At 44.2% G+C, this 18,837-nt stretch overlaps 1 protein-coding gene across 2 annotated transcripts; it reads right to left on the bottom strand.

The window, feature by feature from the left end:
- Positions 1-3,211: 3,211 nt before the first annotated feature.
- NTAQ1 (N-terminal glutamine amidase 1) lies at positions 3,212-17,605 on the bottom strand. 2 transcript variants are annotated; one of them, XM_081111590.1, is made up of 6 exons: positions 17,403-17,605; positions 12,731-12,830; positions 11,739-11,789; positions 7,349-7,497; positions 6,593-6,717; positions 3,212-4,059 (listed from the first exon to the last, which is right to left on the bottom strand). In XM_081111590.1, the coding sequence occupies exons 1-6, from the start codon at positions 17,489-17,491 to the stop codon at positions 3,950-3,952; spliced, it is 624 nt and encodes a 207-aa protein (XP_080967716.1). In that variant the 5' UTR covers positions 17,492-17,605; the 3' UTR covers positions 3,212-3,949. The 2 variants fall into 2 exon arrangements, with proteins under 2 accessions (XP_080967716.1, XP_080967717.1); XM_081111591.1 differs by lacking the exon at positions 17,403-17,605 and adding an exon at positions 13,119-13,175.
- Positions 17,606-18,837: the final 1,232 nt, after the last annotated feature.

Genomic DNA, 18,837 nt, shown 5'->3' with positions numbered 1-18,837 from the left:
ACATATATATATATTAAAAAATGAAATTGTTAAAAAAAGACACAAGGACAAAAATATTCCTTTAAGCATTTCATGCCATATCAGAAGGCTAAGAACAACTTATAAAGAAAGGATTGTTAAATGAAGGACCGTGCATACCACAGAATACTATGTAACTTTTTTAAAGAATGAGGAAGTTCAGCATGTACTGATTAGAAAAATACCCAAATATATTAACTTTAAAAAGTAAAATTCAGAACAGTTTATTTAAAATGTTGCCATTTGTGGGGAGAATAAAAATCAGAACTTAATACATAATAAAAAATGCTTACATGGGCATAATAAAACTCCTGGTACGATATAAAAGAAACGGAAAACAGAAGTTGTTTCTGTGTAGCAAAGTCAGAAAATTGAAGGACAGAGTGGAGGGAAGTTTACTTTTCACCATATACCCTTTTATACATTTGAATTTGTACAATGTGTATGAACCATATATTTTCCAAGTAATTAATTAATAATTATCCTGGCTCGTGTGGCTCAGTGATTGTCAACCCATGCACCAGGAGGTCAGGGTTCAATACCCAGTCAGGGCCATGCCCAGGTTGCAGGCTTGATCCCAGTGGGGGGCATGCAGGGGGCAGCCGATCAATGAGTCTCATCATTGATGTTTCTCTCCCTCTCCTTTCCTCTCTCTGAAATCAACAAAAATATTTAAGAAATTAAATGAACCAGCACAAAAGAGTTTGCCATTATTTCCATCCTGATCAACCCCTCTTCTAAAAGGCATAACCTTCCTTAAAAGTCATGGCAATGTCTTCAATCAGGAATAGTCAGTGCTGACTAGGGAACCACTTTATATTTCTATATTTGCATCCCTGTTCCATTGTATGTCACATGTTCAGATATATTTATTTTTCTTATTTTCATAGTCAACTTACAAACTGTATTTCAGCCCCCTGCTTTCTTGAAAGTTCCTCTTTCCAGGCAGTATTTATTCCGTTCACTCACATATGTTGAATATAAAAAGAAACAAACCTGACCTCAGAGAAAAACTAAGCACAGAAAGACAAAAGTAAAAGTTGCTAAGCCTGACAAAATAAGCAACTTTGAACAAAAATCTTTTAAGGGAACCAACCCACCTTTCAGTTCAAACTGACAGTGATCCAATTCACACACGCTGACGAGAAAAGGGAACCTGCTGGCTTATGTAACTGGATAGCTCAATAGTTGGAACTGGCTTGAAACACAGACAGATCCGGGCCCTCGGAAACGTCCTTGGAGCTATGGCTCTGCTCTCAGTACTGCTGGGTTGCACTCTGCAGTCAGGCCCTTGTCCTATGGTAGCAAGAAGCCCACAGACTCCCAAACCCCCAGGTCCCTAGCTTAGCAATCCTGATGGAGAGAGAAGGCTCTCTCGGAACTCCACACAGCAAATCTGGAGACGACTGTACCAGGTCATTCTTAGACTTGTCCAAGGCTGGGTTCCAAGCCTGGCCCAGTTCAGGCTATATGTATGCCTTTACCTATGGGTCCCCAGGACTACATGAAATGTGCAAAGAGGAGTTCCCCAAAAGGCACTGTAGGAGTGCTAAGTAAACAGAAACAATAAATGCCCTCTATTGCTACTTACAAGTTAAGACTATGGCCCCTGGATATTTTTTTTTTTTTTAGCATAAAAAATATTTTATTCATCTAGAAAGATGATCAAACTAGTTCAATAAAATTAGAGGGATAGGTATTATCTCCAGAAAAGACATTCTGATATAGCTTTGCTGAGTTTGAAATAAAACTGGTTCATGTCCTGTGTGTGTGTTGCATGCCCTTGGATCGGCTTTGACTCCTGGCGACCCTGTGAATGAGTGATTCCACAATGTCCACCCTGAGCAGCCCTCCTCAGCTCCTGGAGATCCATGCCTATGGCTTCCTTGATGGAGTCTATACATTTCTTTTCTTTTTTTTTTATTTATTTATTTATTTATTTATTTATTTATTTATTTATTTTATTATTATTATTAGTTAAGGTATTACAAATGTGTCCTCATCCCCCCTTTTAACCCCCAACCTCCCCCCCACACACAAACTCATGCTCCCATCCCCCCGTTGTCCATGTCCATTGGTTTGGCTTATATACATGTATACAAGTCCTTCTGTTGATCTCTTCCCCTTACCCCCGCCCTCCCCTACTTTCCTTCTGGGGATTGATAGCCTGATCGCTGTTTCTCAGTCTTTGGGTCTGTCCCTTTTCATCAGTCTATGTTGTTCTCTATAATCCACAAATGAGTGAGATCATGTGGTATTTATCTTTCTCTGACTGGCTTATTTCACTTAGCATAATGCTCTCCAGTTCCACCCATGCTGTTGCAAAAGGCAAGAGTTCCCTTTTTTTTTTACCGCAGCATAGTATTCCATTGTGTATATGTACCACAGTTTTCTAATCCACTCATCTGCTGATGGGCACTTAGGCTGTTTCCAAATCTTAGCTATGGTGAATTGTGCTGCTATGAACATAGGGGTGCATATATCCTTTCTAATTGGCGTTTCTGGTTTCTTGGCCCCTGGATATTTTAACAGGCTTAAAATGATACACCTTGCTCCTACCCTGGTTAGGGGACAGGGTTTTTCAACTTCAAGGCAAGGTAGCAGAGAAGGTCAAACTACCACACACACACTGTCTAATTTGTCTGCACTAGACATAATTTTGAATCCATAGAGAAAACCTGCTTATACATTAGCAACAACAACAAAAAAGCAATTTGTAAATCAGATGACCATCCTTTGGTCCCTCGGAAAACATTTCGTTCAGGACGAAGTATTTCCATGGTGCAGCCTGCCAAATTTTATCTTCTTCATTTTAGCCACATACTTTTCAAATCACCATTTGAAGGTCAACAAGATATACAAGTTTGAGGTCTATATTTAGCCCTAAATTATAAAATAACTTAAGAGGTTGTATTTGTATTCCTCTAACAAACATTCATTCACTTTCTCCCAGAATCTTCCTGGTCAGCTGAAACCAATGGATACCTGATATTTCCTTAGACTGGTTGATCCTTGAGTAAGTCATTTCAGTTGTCCCTCCAGAGCACAAGGTAGGAAGTTTATATTAAATTAAGTTTTTTAATAAGCAGAAAACTCATTTAAGATCAAAAGCTTGGGCATCCTTGCTATAAGAAATTACTTATTTTTTACAGTAGAATCAGGAAAACATGAATGAGAGCCGCCGCTATATGCTGGATTAACACCAAACACCTTTTATTTGGAATTATATGATGAAAGCCAAATTTCCAACACATCTTCAAGAAGGAAGATTGATAAATGTATTTTAAAGCCATAGTTACATCTACAAATAAGAATATTCTTGGGCATCTCTCAGGTCATCAAAAATGACACAAAATCTTTAAAATCAAAATTAATTTTAAATCAATTTTATTTTTTTAAAAAAAACACATACAAATAGGCCAAACTACATTCAAACCTGAGAGAGCTATAATCTTTTTAAAGAACTTAATAGTCCAAAAAGACTAATACTGCTGATTCAGCTCACAGTATCAGCCCTCTTCAAGCAGCCACACAACCCCAAACATCATCTGGCCACCTTTCGTGGGTATTAGAGATCCACTGTGCAATGAGCCACACAGCCCTGCCCGCCAGGAGCTTACAGTGTCGCTGGAGAAGAACTTAACATCCAGAACAGACACAAAGTCTACCCCTCTATCACAGCGAAAGCAATTACTGGCATAAGTCATCACATGTTTTAACAAATGAGCCGTTAGGACTATCTTGGCAAATATATACACGACATCAAATTTCAACCTGACAGATGGAAAAAAAGAAGTTTTTCTGTTTTTGTTCATTCATGTTTCAAGTGAAATGAATTAAAAGAAGAAAACACAGTTGCAAACCAAATGTACCAGGAAGTTTACTGTTCGTGTCCCAGCACTGCTCCATGTTCTACATCCGGATGTCAAGTTCAGTAGTTCTGACTGCCAAAACGATGTACAAATTCAGACAGCGAGTAAACAGCTCCCCACCCTACCTTGGGGTCCATACTGATAAAATCATTCAGGTTCATTTTGGAATCTAAAAAAGTACATGAAAGAAATGTCCACTGAAAATACAATTTGGGTTTAACAGCAATAAAACCACCCAGAAGACCAAAAGTAGGGAGATTTATTCAAATGGGTAAGGGTTCAAGATCACTGCTATGGTATTCTTGTCACAAATGTGAAATTTTGATCTAATCAGGACAAAACAGTACACAAACCCAAACCGAGGAATACCCTACAAAATAACTGACCGGTACACTTCAAAAGTTTAAAACTTATAAGAGAAAGAAAGAACTTGTCACAGATTGAAGGAGACCAAGGAAACATAATAACTAAACCTAACAGCCGGGACCAGCAAAAAATGTTAGTGGGAAATCTTGCAAAATTTACATACTAAGTTCATAGTATTATGTCAATATTTTTCTATCAATTGTATAAGTTTCTTGGTTTCAATGATTACACTACAGTTTACCCAGAATCTGAGTAAAATGTATATAGAAACTTTGTTCTATTTTAGCAAATTCTCTAGAAGTCTAAAGTTATTTAAAAATAAACAGTTAAATTTAAAAAAAAAAAATGCATGAATAACCAAACTGCCAATTTACAGGAAATTCAGAGGATACAAAAGAGATACCATTAGGAAAATCCAGACTGTTTCTTCAACAAATAAATTACAAGAAATTACAACAAAAACAACAAGATAATCAGCAGAACCAGCAGATTCACTGAAGTCATCAGAAAGCTGGGGATGCAGGATGACCAAGTACCCGAAATAAAGCACGGACAGGAACCTCCAAGGGGAGATGGGCCAAAGCTCTTGCTTACCTGGGATCGATACCATGACCCATGTGTGTCAGTAAGTAGGCCAACTAACATTTTTAACAAATTGCTAACGGAAACCTCAACTTCTAACATATTTGTTTTCTGGGCCCTTTAATATAATTAAATAAAAAATTATTACTATCTTCAGGTATTCTTACTTAAGAAGATCAATCGCCCAGCCCGTGTGGCTCAGTGATTGAATGTCAACCTATGAACCAAGAGATCATGGTTTGATTCCCGGCCAGGGCACATGCTCAGGCTGTGGGCTTGATCCCCAGTGCAGGAGACAGCCAATAGATGATTCTCTTTCATCACTGATGTTTCCATTTCTCTATCACTCTCCCTTCTTTTCTCTCTAAAAATCAATAAAAACATTTTAAAAAAGAGTGTGTATAGCATTAAAAAAAAAAGACACCTTCTCCTCCCCATAAAAAAAACCTTTCTTAAGCACAGTGTGCTGACCCTACCACTTTCTAGCCATGCACCTTAGGCAAAGGGCTCAACCTTCACGCACTTCAGTCTATGCGTCTATCCAATGTGGAAAATAAAGCTGAACTCATTGAGCTGTGGTGGAAAGTAAATTAATATGTAAAGGGGATGGCACAAAGCCTGGCACAAAGCCCGGCACAAAACAGCACTTATGACAGGGTAGTCATCAAACCCTAAGGAATGACTCAAAGACCATCAGGGCTGAGGAGGTGGTGTTTCCTGAACGTCTGCTATGCACAAGGCTCTGAGTTCACATCCAGGAGACGGGAAGCTGCCAGAGCACATTGCCCCAGACCACGCCCCCTACAGCAGGCCGTCCAAGACTGAGGGGTAGGCCTGTGGAGCCCTCGCGTAACCAAGGCTCGGTCCCAGTTCTGATGCTGAGCCTGGAAGGCAGGCTGGTGGACCAAAAAGCAAGTCCAAGATACATTTTTTAAATTACGAGAGCTTCTCACAGAGACCCTCGAAAATCAGAGTTTGATTCCTCTCTTAGTTCACTCCCTTCAAATATGCCAAACATGCTCTTACTTTCTTCCTTGCTGAACTCTGAATATTTCTTATACCTGCTCCATTTTTCTGGCTGTTGCACAGCTTACAGAGCACTTTCACAGACAGTATCAGCCATGTGAGGGGATGACCTCACCAATCAATGGCCAAGTTGTGAATTACTCTCAACCATAAATAATGTTTCAACTCATGTGAATGCCAAACAATAGTACTAGGGTGAAGAACTCTTCATCTACTCAAATCTCAAGGAATTATTAACTGGACTGATGCCTAAAAGCACATAAAACTGGGTGAGTGGTACAATAAAACCTGCTAGCTCTCACCTCCTCCTAATGCAGAGTTTGTTCTAGCGCCAGGGATCTGGCACTTCATCCATCACCGGGATGCACTTTTTCCACCATAACATGAAGCCCTAGCACAGCAAGGTGCCACCAGCCCCAGTGTTAAGTGGCACAAACAGACAGGTCTCTTAAAGGCAGTGTCCCAGCAGTAAGTACATCCAATACTCCAGCAGGTGGCACGGTCTACTCCCTACACCTTTCCTCTCCCATGAGGCCTTATGCCTTCCAGTCCTGTGCTCTGTGCCTCGATTTCTGAATCTAATAAAAACACAGAACCACGCTTCCTCTCACCTCTTTACCACTCAGAGGGTTTACCCAGAAAGCAGTGAGGTTTTTGTCCTTGGTTAAGGGAAAAGGCTGATCCACACGGGGACTGGCAATGCCTCCCAGGGCGCGTCGCTGGCTCACCTCCAGTTTGAATGCAGGGATATGACGGAGGAGGTTCTCTCCAGTTCCCACTGGAATCTTTCATGTGAGATCGGTCAGAAGCGAAGTTCTTCAAGTAAGAATCTGCGCGGATAACTCTAAATTTCCTGCAGATAAATCGGCATTCATTGATCGCAGGGAGGTATCACAGTTGAAATTCTAGCTCATTTTTTATAAAGACTCATTTTCTATGACATGCACAAAACTAAGCAGGCATTTTTGTACTATTAGGAATATGCAAGTGTGTGTGTGTGTGTGTGTGTGTGTGTGGCTTGTTACCTCTCAAAGAAGCCATGAGAAATGAGCAAATGAAATCCAGAACTACGAAGGCACGAAATACATCTGGTATCGGGGGCAAAACATATTATTTTCCGGTGCTGCCATGACGGCCTTCTCAACTTCGGCATCATAAGGCATCCTATCCCCACACCACACACACCTCACCACCCCCTCAAAAGCAAGAGTATGAGAGAAATCCCCCAAATGACTAAGAAAATGTTTGAGATCTTATCACACACATTTCTAAAAGACTGCCAACCTTTTATACAATGGACAACCTTTAAAACTTTGAAACATTTTTTATCTTCTGTGTAGCACATCATCCTCAAATATCAACTCAATGGTGACACCAAGATAAGCAATTTTTACTAAGCAAATGCAAAAAGACACAAAACAACTCTATGTCATTGTCAAGGCCTCACGTCAGAAAGTAGGAAAACTCATCCCGAATTTCCTCACCTTCTAAACTGGGGATGGATGTCCTCATCGGACTTAAAGGCATCTTCCACATAAGCGTCGAAGAGGCAGGGAAATGGCAGGACAGTGTCGAGATCATAGATGAAGCTCTGTCCTCCACTTGAAACGTGAAGCAAGACAACATGGTAATCCTGGAGGTAAAAGTTGCCGAAGTTAACCAAGTTACTCTATGATGGTGAATTCCACGGCTGTCTGAGATATAATGCGTATACAGCCCCAAGAACAGATACAAGACGAACACAGTCCTCTTTGTAAGAGTAAAATAAAATAAAGCAAACACAAAATCCTGAACACAGACCAAATGCCCAGTGACAGGGAACAGTTCAATAGACAGTGGAAATGTTCATATATATCAGAAACCCTTTGACCCAGCAATTTTACCTCGAGGAATCCACCCTAGAGAGCAATGGCAATACACAAGTAAAGCTGTGTGTGTGTGTGTGTGTGTGTGTGTATTTATACATATATAAAATCTCTGCAGCTCTGTTTATAATAGTGGAAATTCAGAAAAAAACAAAAGCCCACCACAAGCGGTGATGCATGCAGCCATAGGATGGAGTAGCTGTTAAAAAGATTTGGGTAAATTTATGTGGAAAACAGAAAAATGCCCATGTTATATAGCTGGGTGGAAGAAGCAAATTGCAGAATATGCATATTACATTTTTAAAGCTTATGTGGACACACATGCATTCAGAAGTACACATGCATGCATATGAATACAGAGGATAGAGTCTGCAAGAATATCCTCCCAACTCTTAACAAAGGGGACTGTTTTATACTAGATTGGTAGCTAAAAGAAATAAAAATGTTGGCTTTTGGTTGGGTTTTTTTTTTGTTTTGTCTTGTTTCAATCAGCTAACACCTCATGTGTAACCATTAAGGAATAAAGAGAGCTTTGTGCGCACAGCTCGGACACTGTACGTGAATCCTCACTCTCACTCCCCGACACCAGGCGCTGCCAGAAGGGATGTCAGGGTGGTTATCAAGGAACATTAAGGGCAGTTCGGTGCTTTGAGTTCCTCAAAGCAAAAACGCTATCACAGAGAACAGCACTGTGAGATTAAAAGTTCAGTTATCTATATAATAAAACCCTAATATGCAAATCAACTGAATAGTGGAACAACCAGCAGAATGACCATTCGCTATGACGCGCACTGACCACCAGGGGGCAGATGCTAAACACAGGAGCTGCCCACTGGTGGTCAGTGCGCTCCCACAGGAGGAGCATCGCTCAGCCAGAAGCTGGGCTCACAGCTGGCAAGCGCAGCAGCAGTGGCAGGAGCCTCTCCCGCCTCCACTGCAGGTGAGAGGTAAGAAGCAAGGGGTCCGAGACTGTGAGAGCCCTGGACTACGAGAGGGGTGTCCGCCTGCCAGCTTAGGCCCGATCCCCCCAAGGGGTCCTGCATTGTGAGGGGGCACAGGCTCGGCTGAGGGACCCACCCCCACCCCCCAGTGCACAAGTTTCATGCACTAGGCTTCTAGTATTAGGATAACATTCATAATATCATGTTACGTTTCTAGTACTTCAGAGCTTATAAAGCATTTTCTCAAATGTTATTTCATTTGACTCTGTGAGGTGGGAATGATCATTCATTTATTGAGACTCGAGATGTACCATTAGAGCCTAAAGTGCTTCCTCTGGCTCCAATTCTATCTTAGGAAAGCAGAAACAGCTTCAGAAATGGATGCTCATTCCCTGTACTCCCCTCCTAATGCATCTGACCCTCCAGGTTTAATCAAAGAGTGGCTCCCCCGTAACAGTCCGGTTTCCTTTCCCTGCGCTTGTTCATCTTAATCCCCACCCCCATCTGCAGCAACCTTCCCCACGGTCCCATCACTCAAGCTCCAACTCAAAGGCTCTCTTCCCCATAAGTCCGTGTTATTGTTTTTTTAATCTTCTCCCATCGTCTGCCAGAAGCAGTCTCTGCCTTATCCAAATTCTGTTTCTCAATTCTGGTGGTATATTGGTGAGCACAGCTACCTTCTAAAATCTGTTTCTCTCTTGACATCTAACTCGTGTTACAATTGTTTTGCAGTACACACTCCCTTCCCTATTGTTTGTGGGAAACTGTGCTGTTGAAATATAGATACAGAGGTGAGAACGACAGCTCCTCACCCTCAGGGAGTTCCCAGAGAAGTGAGTGGGAAACACAAGTCAATGGTTGCAGGAGGCAGGAGAGCAGGCAGTAAGGGCAATCTGAAGGTGGCTCGCCTACTCAAGCCCTTCCACTTACCAGACTCAGTTACCCTTTTATAAAATGAAGGTAGCTGTAGCATGTACCTCAGAGAGTACTGGGAGAACTAATGAGATTATGTATGTAAATTTTATTTACTTATCTACTTATTTATTTACTGGCAAATGCTTTTAAAAAGAGGGACATGACCACAGGTCCTTGCCCTGCAAGTTTCCCTAAGACGGGAAGCAAGACCCTGACTCAAATCAGCTGAGCGGGTCATTAATGAGGATGGTCATTAATGAGATGGACCGTCTGCAACAGGGGTTATGCGGTGTCGCTAACAACAATAGCTACCGCTTATCGAGCACAGTACCAGTCACCGTACCGAATACCTGGATAATGCTTCCTGCACTACCTCATCGAAGCCTCCCAAACCCACTGACCAGAGAGGACACTGAAAAAAGGGGTACACAACACGTCCAGTTCACACAGCCATCAATGAGAGACTGGGCCTGCACCCCATTGTGTCTGACTCTAAACCCGAGCTCCTAACCCTATACCCAACACTGCTGGATTAGGGCTTTAGTGTCAGAGCAGCACATCACCTGCAGGGGAAAGAAGCGAAAACGTGAGCTCTGTGAAGCTAAGGACTTTAGCCTGTTTTGTGCCTGATATACACCGGTAATAGGTACCCAATAAATATATGTTAAATAAATCAATGAAGCCAATTCAAATGGTATCTTATTTTAAATAAGTATCAGAAACTACATGTTCGTTAAATGGTCATGAATGGAGTTTTTCTTTTACTTTATCTTCATGGTTACTAGCATAAACAATTCTGTTCTTCCCGGGGCCAGGTTAGGGTGACGCACGACGTGTACTGGAAAGGACCCAGGCCTGAGACCCAGTTCTGCCACTGACCAGCTAGATGGCCTTGAGCTACTCGCTTTGCCTTTCTGGGCTTGTTTCTTCACCTGAAAAATGAAGGGGTTGGAACAGATGTGTTTTTCCATTCATGCCATCATGTTCACTCAGGAGCTTGTTAAAAACACTAATTCCTGCCAAAACCGGTTTGGCTCAGTGGGTAGAGCGTCGGCCTGCGGACTGAAAGGTCCCAGGTTCGATTCCGGTCAAGGGCATGTGCCTGGGTTGCGGGCATATCCCCAGTGGGAGATGTGCAGGAGGCAGCTGATCGATGTTTCTCTCTCGTCGATGTTTCTAACTCTCTATCTCTCTCCCTTCCTCTCTGTAAAAAATCAATAGAATATATTTAAAAAAAAAAAAAAAAAAAAAAACACTAATTCCTAAATCCTTCTCTAGATCAACTATATCAGAAATTTGTACAGTATTTTTTTTAACATATTTTTATTGATTTCAAAGAGGAAGGAAGAGGGAGAGGAAGATAGAAACATCAATGATGAGAGTGAATCATTGATTAGCTGCCTCCTGCATGCCCCCTACTGGGGATTGAGCCCATAACCCAGGCATGTGCCCTTGACCGGAATCGAACCTGGGACCCTTTAGTCACTAGGCTGATGCTCTATCCAATGAGCCAAACCAGCCAGGGCTGTACAGTATTTTTAACACAGTTTCCAGATAATTCTCATGTGCAGCTGGACTAGATACTGCTGAAGTCCTTCCCAGTGCTAAAAGGATAATAGTCTGGGAGGCCACAGATATATCTGCCACACAGACCATTTAAAGTCATTCGTGTAATGCCCTACGCGGTGCTGCTCAGTGGATAGAGCATTGGCCCGAAGACTGAAGGGTCCTGGGTTTGATTCTGATCAAGGGCATGTACTTCAGTTGCAGGCTTGATCCCTGGCCCTGGTCAGGACACATGCAGAAGACAACGAAACGATGTGTCTCTCTCACATTGATGTTTTTCTCTCACTGTCTCTCCCCTTCCCTTCCACTCTCTCTAAAAATTAATGGAAAAAATATCCTCAAATGTGGATTAATAAGAACAACAAAACAAACAAAAAATAAAATCATTCCTGCAATAATTTCAAAATTAAAACAAACATGCCTGTAAGCACTTCTACCTTAGGCCAACTAACATCTATTCTCAAAAGTCAATTTATAATTAGCCTTTCTCTACTGCCCTATCCTTTCTGCTCGACCAAAACTTAAAGAGCCCTCAGGGATCACCGTGCTAATAATGCATCAGACGCTCGCTATGTTGACCATCTTACCCAGATCACAGGCCCATCTCCAGGTCTTGCCTGCTGTTTCCAGATAGGAATCTACAAAAACAATAAATTGCATAAGCCACCCTTTTAGCTAAACCACCACTAAATTCTTTAAAGCAACACATACACAAAAAAATAAAATATTTCTAAGAACCAACAATCCAGGTGAAAGAACGAAATCCAAATATGGTAAGAAATTTGGTAGAAATCCAAATATGTCTAAGTGTCCTTAAAAATGAAAAAGCAAAAATTAATTATACGATGGTCCTTGGGGAGTAGAAGGAGACCCGAATGAGGAATCAGAAGGCCTGGCAGGTTCAAGTCTTGCTTTTCCTGCTTAATTATTCATGAAACCTCCCTGAGTCTCTATTTCCTCACCTATAAAATGGAGACCGTTGTCTGAAACTTGCCTAGTTCACAGGGTTCCCATTAGGATCAAATGAGGCGATCCTTGCAAACGTGCTTTATAAAACAGGAAGGACTGCCTAACTGGTTTGGCTCAGCAGATAGAGCGTCGGCCTGCGGACTCAAGGGTCCCAGGTTCGATTCCAGTCAAGGGCATGTACCTTCGTTGCGGGCACATCCCCAGTGGGGAGTGTGCAGGAGGCAGCTAATCAATGTTTCTAACTCTCTATCCCTCTCCCTTCCTCTCTGTAAAAATCAATAAAATATATATTTAAAAAAATAAAACAGGAAGGACTTACTTTTACTTAATACTTCATATATGTTCACTGTAGTTCTACTTAAACTCCTAGAGAAAAGGAATTTCATCTGTGTGAACACACATCACATATTTCCCTACCTACAAGTGAAAAACTAAACTCTCTTAACTCAACAGTACCCTGGAAGGTAAAAAAAATCTCATCCAAAAACAAATGTTAAGATGCTGCTGTATTTTACAAAGCACATTTTAAAATAGTATTAAACCCACTCTATAGTTAGCATCTACTGTCCTAAATCTCTTGTTTTCTTTCTGCAGTCACTCACCAACTTACCATCTTCCTCTCATTAGATATGAAGACAGCGTAGCATTCTTCTAAGGGATACTGGTCGTGGTTCTTGATGTATTCACAGAGCTTCCAAATATTTTCTTCACTGGAATAAAATAATTATCTAATCAGTATAATTAAGCAAGAACACTCCGTGTCTTTCAAATCTGAACAAAAGACTGATGATGACATGAAACAGTTGGAAGAGACCTTAAATGCCATCTAATCCAACAAGTCCCAAACATTTGAACCTCTAAAACATCCCCAACCAGCTGTTACCCAGCCTATACTGTGTGGACCCTCTGCATACATAGAGATCAGTACCTCCCCCAGCAGTGTGTGTGTACTGAGGCATTTTATAACTGATAAAACGCGGCGTCAATATTCTACAAACCCTGGCCAGTAGCTCAGCTGGTTAGAGTGTCGTCCCAATATGCCAAGGTTGTAGGTTGGATCTCTGCTCAGGGCACATAGAAAAGGCAATCAGTGAATGCAACAAATCAATGTCTCTCTCTCTCTCTATCTAAAAATCAATTAAAAAATGTCTAATATTTTATAAGCATTGGGTCCAGGGATGTGAGATACAGTTGGAATTCCAACTCACACACTTTTTAAGTAAGAAACTGTGAACATCCTGAGCTGAGTGTCTGCCCTTCTCATCTGTAAAATGGGCATAATCACATATATTAGGAATACTCCACACATCTTAGTAACACCAGGTGCCTGCTCCTTAAGGTATGGGACAGGTGCATGTGTGGGGCAGCAGGGCTCCTGAGCGGCAAGATCAGGGCAGTTATGGGGTATGTCCAGGAATTCTTTTGTGGGAAGCCCCTCTGAGTGTGATTCCCCAAGTCCCTCTGGTACGGAGGAAGTCCTGACTTCCAGAAAGTTCCTTCTCGTACTGAATTGAAATCTATCTTCCCATACCTCTGCCCCAGATAAAACTCCCTTCTATAAGAGAGGCCTTTAACCATCTGCAGAACCGCCTAAGTAAAGCAATGCCCAGTGCGTCCAACCAAGCCACACTAGCAGCCACGGTCACTCCCGCACAGGCAAGCACAGCCCCTGCTGGCAGTACTCACAGGTCAGCTCTTGGGTTCCTTTCTCCGGTGAACCACACGGTGCCTTTGCTCAAAACGAACTACACCAACGCTCTGTTCACACACGTGACCCAATCTGTCAAAGCCTAACTTCCAGCCACCTACACCATGAGACCCAAAGACAACCAAGGCACAAACAGCTTGGAGGGCTGTCACCATTTTATGGAAATAAACACTTTTTTTATGCACGAGTCTTGCCCCTGTCTACCTGTCTCAATGTTACGTAAGACTCGGCTTAAAGCACCTAAGTTGAGCTTCTGTGTTTTTCTCCGATGATTTTGTTTTTAATTAAAATACCTAAGAAACCTTATGGAAAAAGCGGTGGTAGAGGAAACACCAAGAGATTGCTACTAACTACTTCCACAGGATATGTCGTATGGAGCAACAAAAATGTACTGTTTCGATGGGACATAGAACAACATATAGTATCTAACATTTTAAAAAATCTGGATGTTTTGAGACCAAGTTTTGAAAAGACATTTGTCTGTCTTACCTACAGACATTTTGGGGAGTTGGCCACAAACATCTTCAAGAGCCTGTGATACACAAAACGCTATGCTAAGTGCTTGGAAGATCTGATAAATCAGAGCTTGCAGACAGTGAGAGGAGACATACAGACCCATAAATAAGCAAGCATCCAAGGCCATGAAAGATGCATAGAGAGCACAGAAGAGGGAGCATACTCGTAGGCTGAATACACATGTGGTTTGGACATAGTGGGCCTAATTTTTCAAATATGTGTGAATGTTACACAGGAGAAACAAATTTAAACATAAGAGATACTGAACTTATAGTCCATTTCTACTGTCCTTTTTCTTTCAAGAAAGTTAATATCATGTAGGAGGATTTCATGAAACGTGTGATGTTAATAAAACAAAGGGCCTTATATACTCGGAAACCCTGGGATGGAAAGAGCCCTGGTGTAATGTGAGTCCTGGCACCCATTTCACTGGTTTAGAAAAAGTGGGGAATGATGATCATTTCTCAACCTGCCGGTTGATTATTTTGGCAGCAGAAAAGCTAACAAAGCAGCATTAGGGCCAGGATTCTGCAAGGAAGGGTTACTCGTGACGGGTTTAGTCAGAGAAGCACGCAGGAAGGAAAAATGCTCCACAAACCACACAGGGCCACACAGAAAGCGGCCACCACTGTTATCATGAAGCTGGGTCTTAAAAGGTAAGGAGCATCTGAGGGAAGCCGACAGAAGTGGAGGTGGCATTTATTTCAAGTTAGAAGAACCCACAGGCGCAAGGGCAGTAAGGTATACCTACCGGATGTGTGCAGACTGGGCAAAGCACTGGTTCTCAGTCAGAGGCGATTTGACCCCCAGGGGAAATCTGGCAATGCCTGGAGGCATTTTTGGTGATCACAAATTGGGAGAGGATGCTACGGATCTCTAGTGAGTACAGGCCAGAGATGGGCTATATTTCCTACAATACACAGGACACCCGCCACACGAAGATTTAACGCATTCAAGATATCAAAGGCGCCAAGGTGCGAAACCCTGCAGTACAGCAGAGAAGGCAGGTTTAAAATGAGACTGGATGAACAGGCAGTGACCAGATCTCAGAGGACTTGCTATGCTCAAGGGGCAGACTTTGTTGTCTCTGCCTGTATTCCTCAAACTCCTCCACTGTGCTGCTCATACATCCAGAGTCTGGGGTGGGACCCTAAGAGCCGCATGTTTTACAAGCTCCCAGGTTTCTCCAGCTCATTCAAATTCGGGATTGCTCTGAGTAGTGTGAAACCAGCTAAAGTTAAAGACTTGGCAGGACAGGGGACAGCTGGCAGAATGGCCGGGTAGGCAGCACTGGAGCAGGTCCCCAAGAGCTAGCCAAGGAGAGTCTGGCCTATGGCTGACGAAACCAAAAGATGATCTACCGGAGAAACATTCATCTCCTACCATTCTCCCATCAAACCGCTCCACTCCAACTGTGCCAACTTCCTTGTTAGTCCTGGAATATTCATGGCATACTTCCTTCTCAGAGCACTTACCCCTGCTGTTCCTTCTGCCTGGAATGTCCCACCGATATCCATGAAGCTCCCGCCCTCTTTTTCTTCAGATTTCTATTCAAATACCACTTTACCAGCAATGTCTTCCTTAAATATACTAATATAAAAAAGTCAGTCTCCACCTGACCTGGTTTTATTTGTCTTGTAGCACTTACCACCCAAACACGGTTTACTTGTTTTGTCTGCTTTCCCCAACAAAAACATTAAAAAAAAACACATCAGATCTTACCAGGTACGTTGTCTATTTTGTTCACTGCTGTATCACTAGTGCCTAGAGTCGTGCACTGCACACACCAAATGCCGAATACACATTTACTGAATGAATAAATGAATGAATGAATCAATGAACGGGCATTAGGGATAAGAACTAATAAAATTTAGGTGAGAGCAGGGCAGACAAAAAGTGTAGTAGTTAAGCATGGACTCCAGCATTACAGACATTTAGTTTCAGGATTACCATGTGCTAGATGTGTCATCTTGGACAAACAACAGGCTTCTCTGCGGCTCATCTTTTTCATTTAAAAAATTAGGACGATGATAATAAACAGAACCTGTGTCCTAGGCATGGATGGAAGAACTTGGCACTGGGCCTGACATGCAGTCAGAGCTGAACAAATTGTTAAGCTCTTGGTGGCACCAGATTGGTGACCAGCTAAAGGAGGGAACAGTAGTTTTAGATGGCCCTAAGGTTTCACAATTGTGCAGGGACTGAAGTGGGGAAGGAGTCACACAGGCAAGAGAAGGGAAGGTGTGGGAGTCAAAGGACCAAGGTGGGCGTGGTCACTCAGCCACAGAGGTGGCCTTGGACAGGGGCACAATATATAGAGTCCAGAGCCAAAGTCTACGTGTAAATCCCCATTCCTTATTCACAAGCTATGTGGCCTTAGACATGTTACTTGAGTGTTCTCATCTTTAAAATGGGTATAACAAGGGGAACCTATCTCCTAGGGTAATTGTGGGACTTCCATGAATTCGTTTACATAGACCACTCAGCACAATGCTTGGCATATAGCAAGTGCTATGGAAGTATAACCATTATTATAATGACAACAGGGTGGTTAAGACCATGGTTTTTTGGTACAAGAGGGTCTGAATTGGATTCCGGGCTGCTATTAACTGAGTGACCCTGGGAAAGTTATTGCAAAATCTCTGTGCCTGCATTATCTTCCAAAATTAAAACGACCTTCACATCGGTGTGAAATCACACCGGTTTCGGCAGAGTAATTTCCAAAAGGCTCTCTGCGTTCCACCCTCCGGCTCCAACTACTCCCCTGCCTTGCCCTCAAGCACTGAAATCTGCTGAGAAATGTCCCAGCGGAGAGCGCCCAGCAGAAGTAATGCGCCCCCTACCTAACCATTCCCGGAGAAATCCGCCCTTCCCCACCCCCACCCAGATCACGTTCTACCGGGAGACGAGGCTACCATTCCCGCTGCCTCCTCCCGCCAAACCAGAAAACCCGCCAGTCGGGGCCCAGAGCACCCCGGGAAGGGGCCGGGCGGAGGCGGGGCCCGGCTGCAGCGGAGCAAGCCCGGGAGATGCTGGGTGCTGCGCCCGCGCCCCTCACCAGTAGCAGCTGTTGTAGACACAGGCGTCCCGCGGGGGGCTGGCCGGCTGGTACGGGGCGGCTGCCGCGGTGGGGACATCCCCATCCATGGTGGCTTAGGCCAGGGCACGGGCTTGAGGCGGGCGACTAGACCAGCCCCGCAGGCGGGCTTCGGGGACGGAGCTGGCGCGCAGCAGCCCGCTCGGGTTCTCCTGCTGAAGTGGGCGGAGCCTGGGGCCGCTGGTGCAGTTCCGAGCGGTGGAGCCTGGGATGGGTGGGCGGAGCCTGGGTGGGGACTGTGGTCAGTGGGCGGGGCCTGGTGGGCCTGGGGGCAGGTGGGCGGGGCCTGGTGGGGCCTGAGGTGGTGGGCGGAGCCTGGGACCGGTGGGCGGAGACTGGGTGGAGCCTTGATGGGTGGGCGGGGCCTGGTGGAGCCTGAGATGGTTGGGCGGAGCCTGGGCGGGGCTGGCGGCGCGGTTTCCCCGGCGCACCACCCAGGTGGGCAGTTCTGGTTCTGGGAGGTGGGTGCTGGGTGGACGGGCCCCAGGCAGCCCTGAGGGCGCAACACTTGTGGGGCCCGGGCGACGTGGGCGGGATCGGGGCGGCGTGAGCGGCCTGAGTTTCCTGCGAGGAAGACTGCGCGATTCTGGAAGGAGCCGGCCCGGTGGGAGGAGCCAGGAGCGGGCCAGGCGGCGCGGGTTCGGGTGGACGGCGGGGATCGGGTTCGCTGGCGGAGGAGCGGTCACCGACCGCGACTTCGGGAGGAGTCCGGGGAGCGCGTGGAGTCGGTAAGCCGCGAGGCGCTGGACGACGCTTCGTGAGGCTCCACGAGGAGTCTGAGCCCTTCCGCCAGCCTAGGCCCGGGTTGCCCGCCGTGGAGGAACCGGCTGAGATGCGGAAGGCTCGGCGTGTGCAGTGAAATCACAGAAACTTCTGTGTGAAAAACAAACACGCTTTAGCTCTTGGAGCCCGGAGTCCGCGGGAGCCACGAGGAAGAAGGGAGCGCTGGAGGGATTAATTCCAAACAGGTCAGGCAAGAAAGGTGATTATTTAGGAGCCTTTAGTTTAGTGGTTTAACAAAGCCCGGTTCATGCCAAATGGACTTCATTTCCAGTTGGAAGAATTAATTGATTGTTGGATTACAGTACAAACCACATAATTTTATTCCAATAAAGCAGCTGGCCCAGTTTTTTGTTTGTTTGTTTGTTTGAATCCTCACCTGGAGATATTTTTTCCATTGATTTCTAGACAAAGTGAAAGTGGGGCGAGGGAGAGAGACATGGATTGGTTGCCTCCTGCATGTGCCCTGGGCAGGAAACCCGTAACCGGTATGTGCACTTGACTGGGAATCCAACACACCCTTCCTTCAGTTCACAGGCCGACACTCTAACCAGCCGTGGCCCGCGGGCCGAATCCGGTCCGTTTGAAATGAATAAAACTAAAAAAAAAAAAGACC

The sequence above is a fragment of the Myotis nattereri genome (genome assembly GCF_964212035.1).
Source record: "Myotis nattereri genome assembly, chromosome: 17".
NCBI classification, from domain to species: Eukaryota; Metazoa; Chordata; class Mammalia; order Chiroptera; family Vespertilionidae; genus Myotis; species Myotis nattereri.
This window is presented reverse-complemented; position numbering and strand designations above follow the sequence as displayed.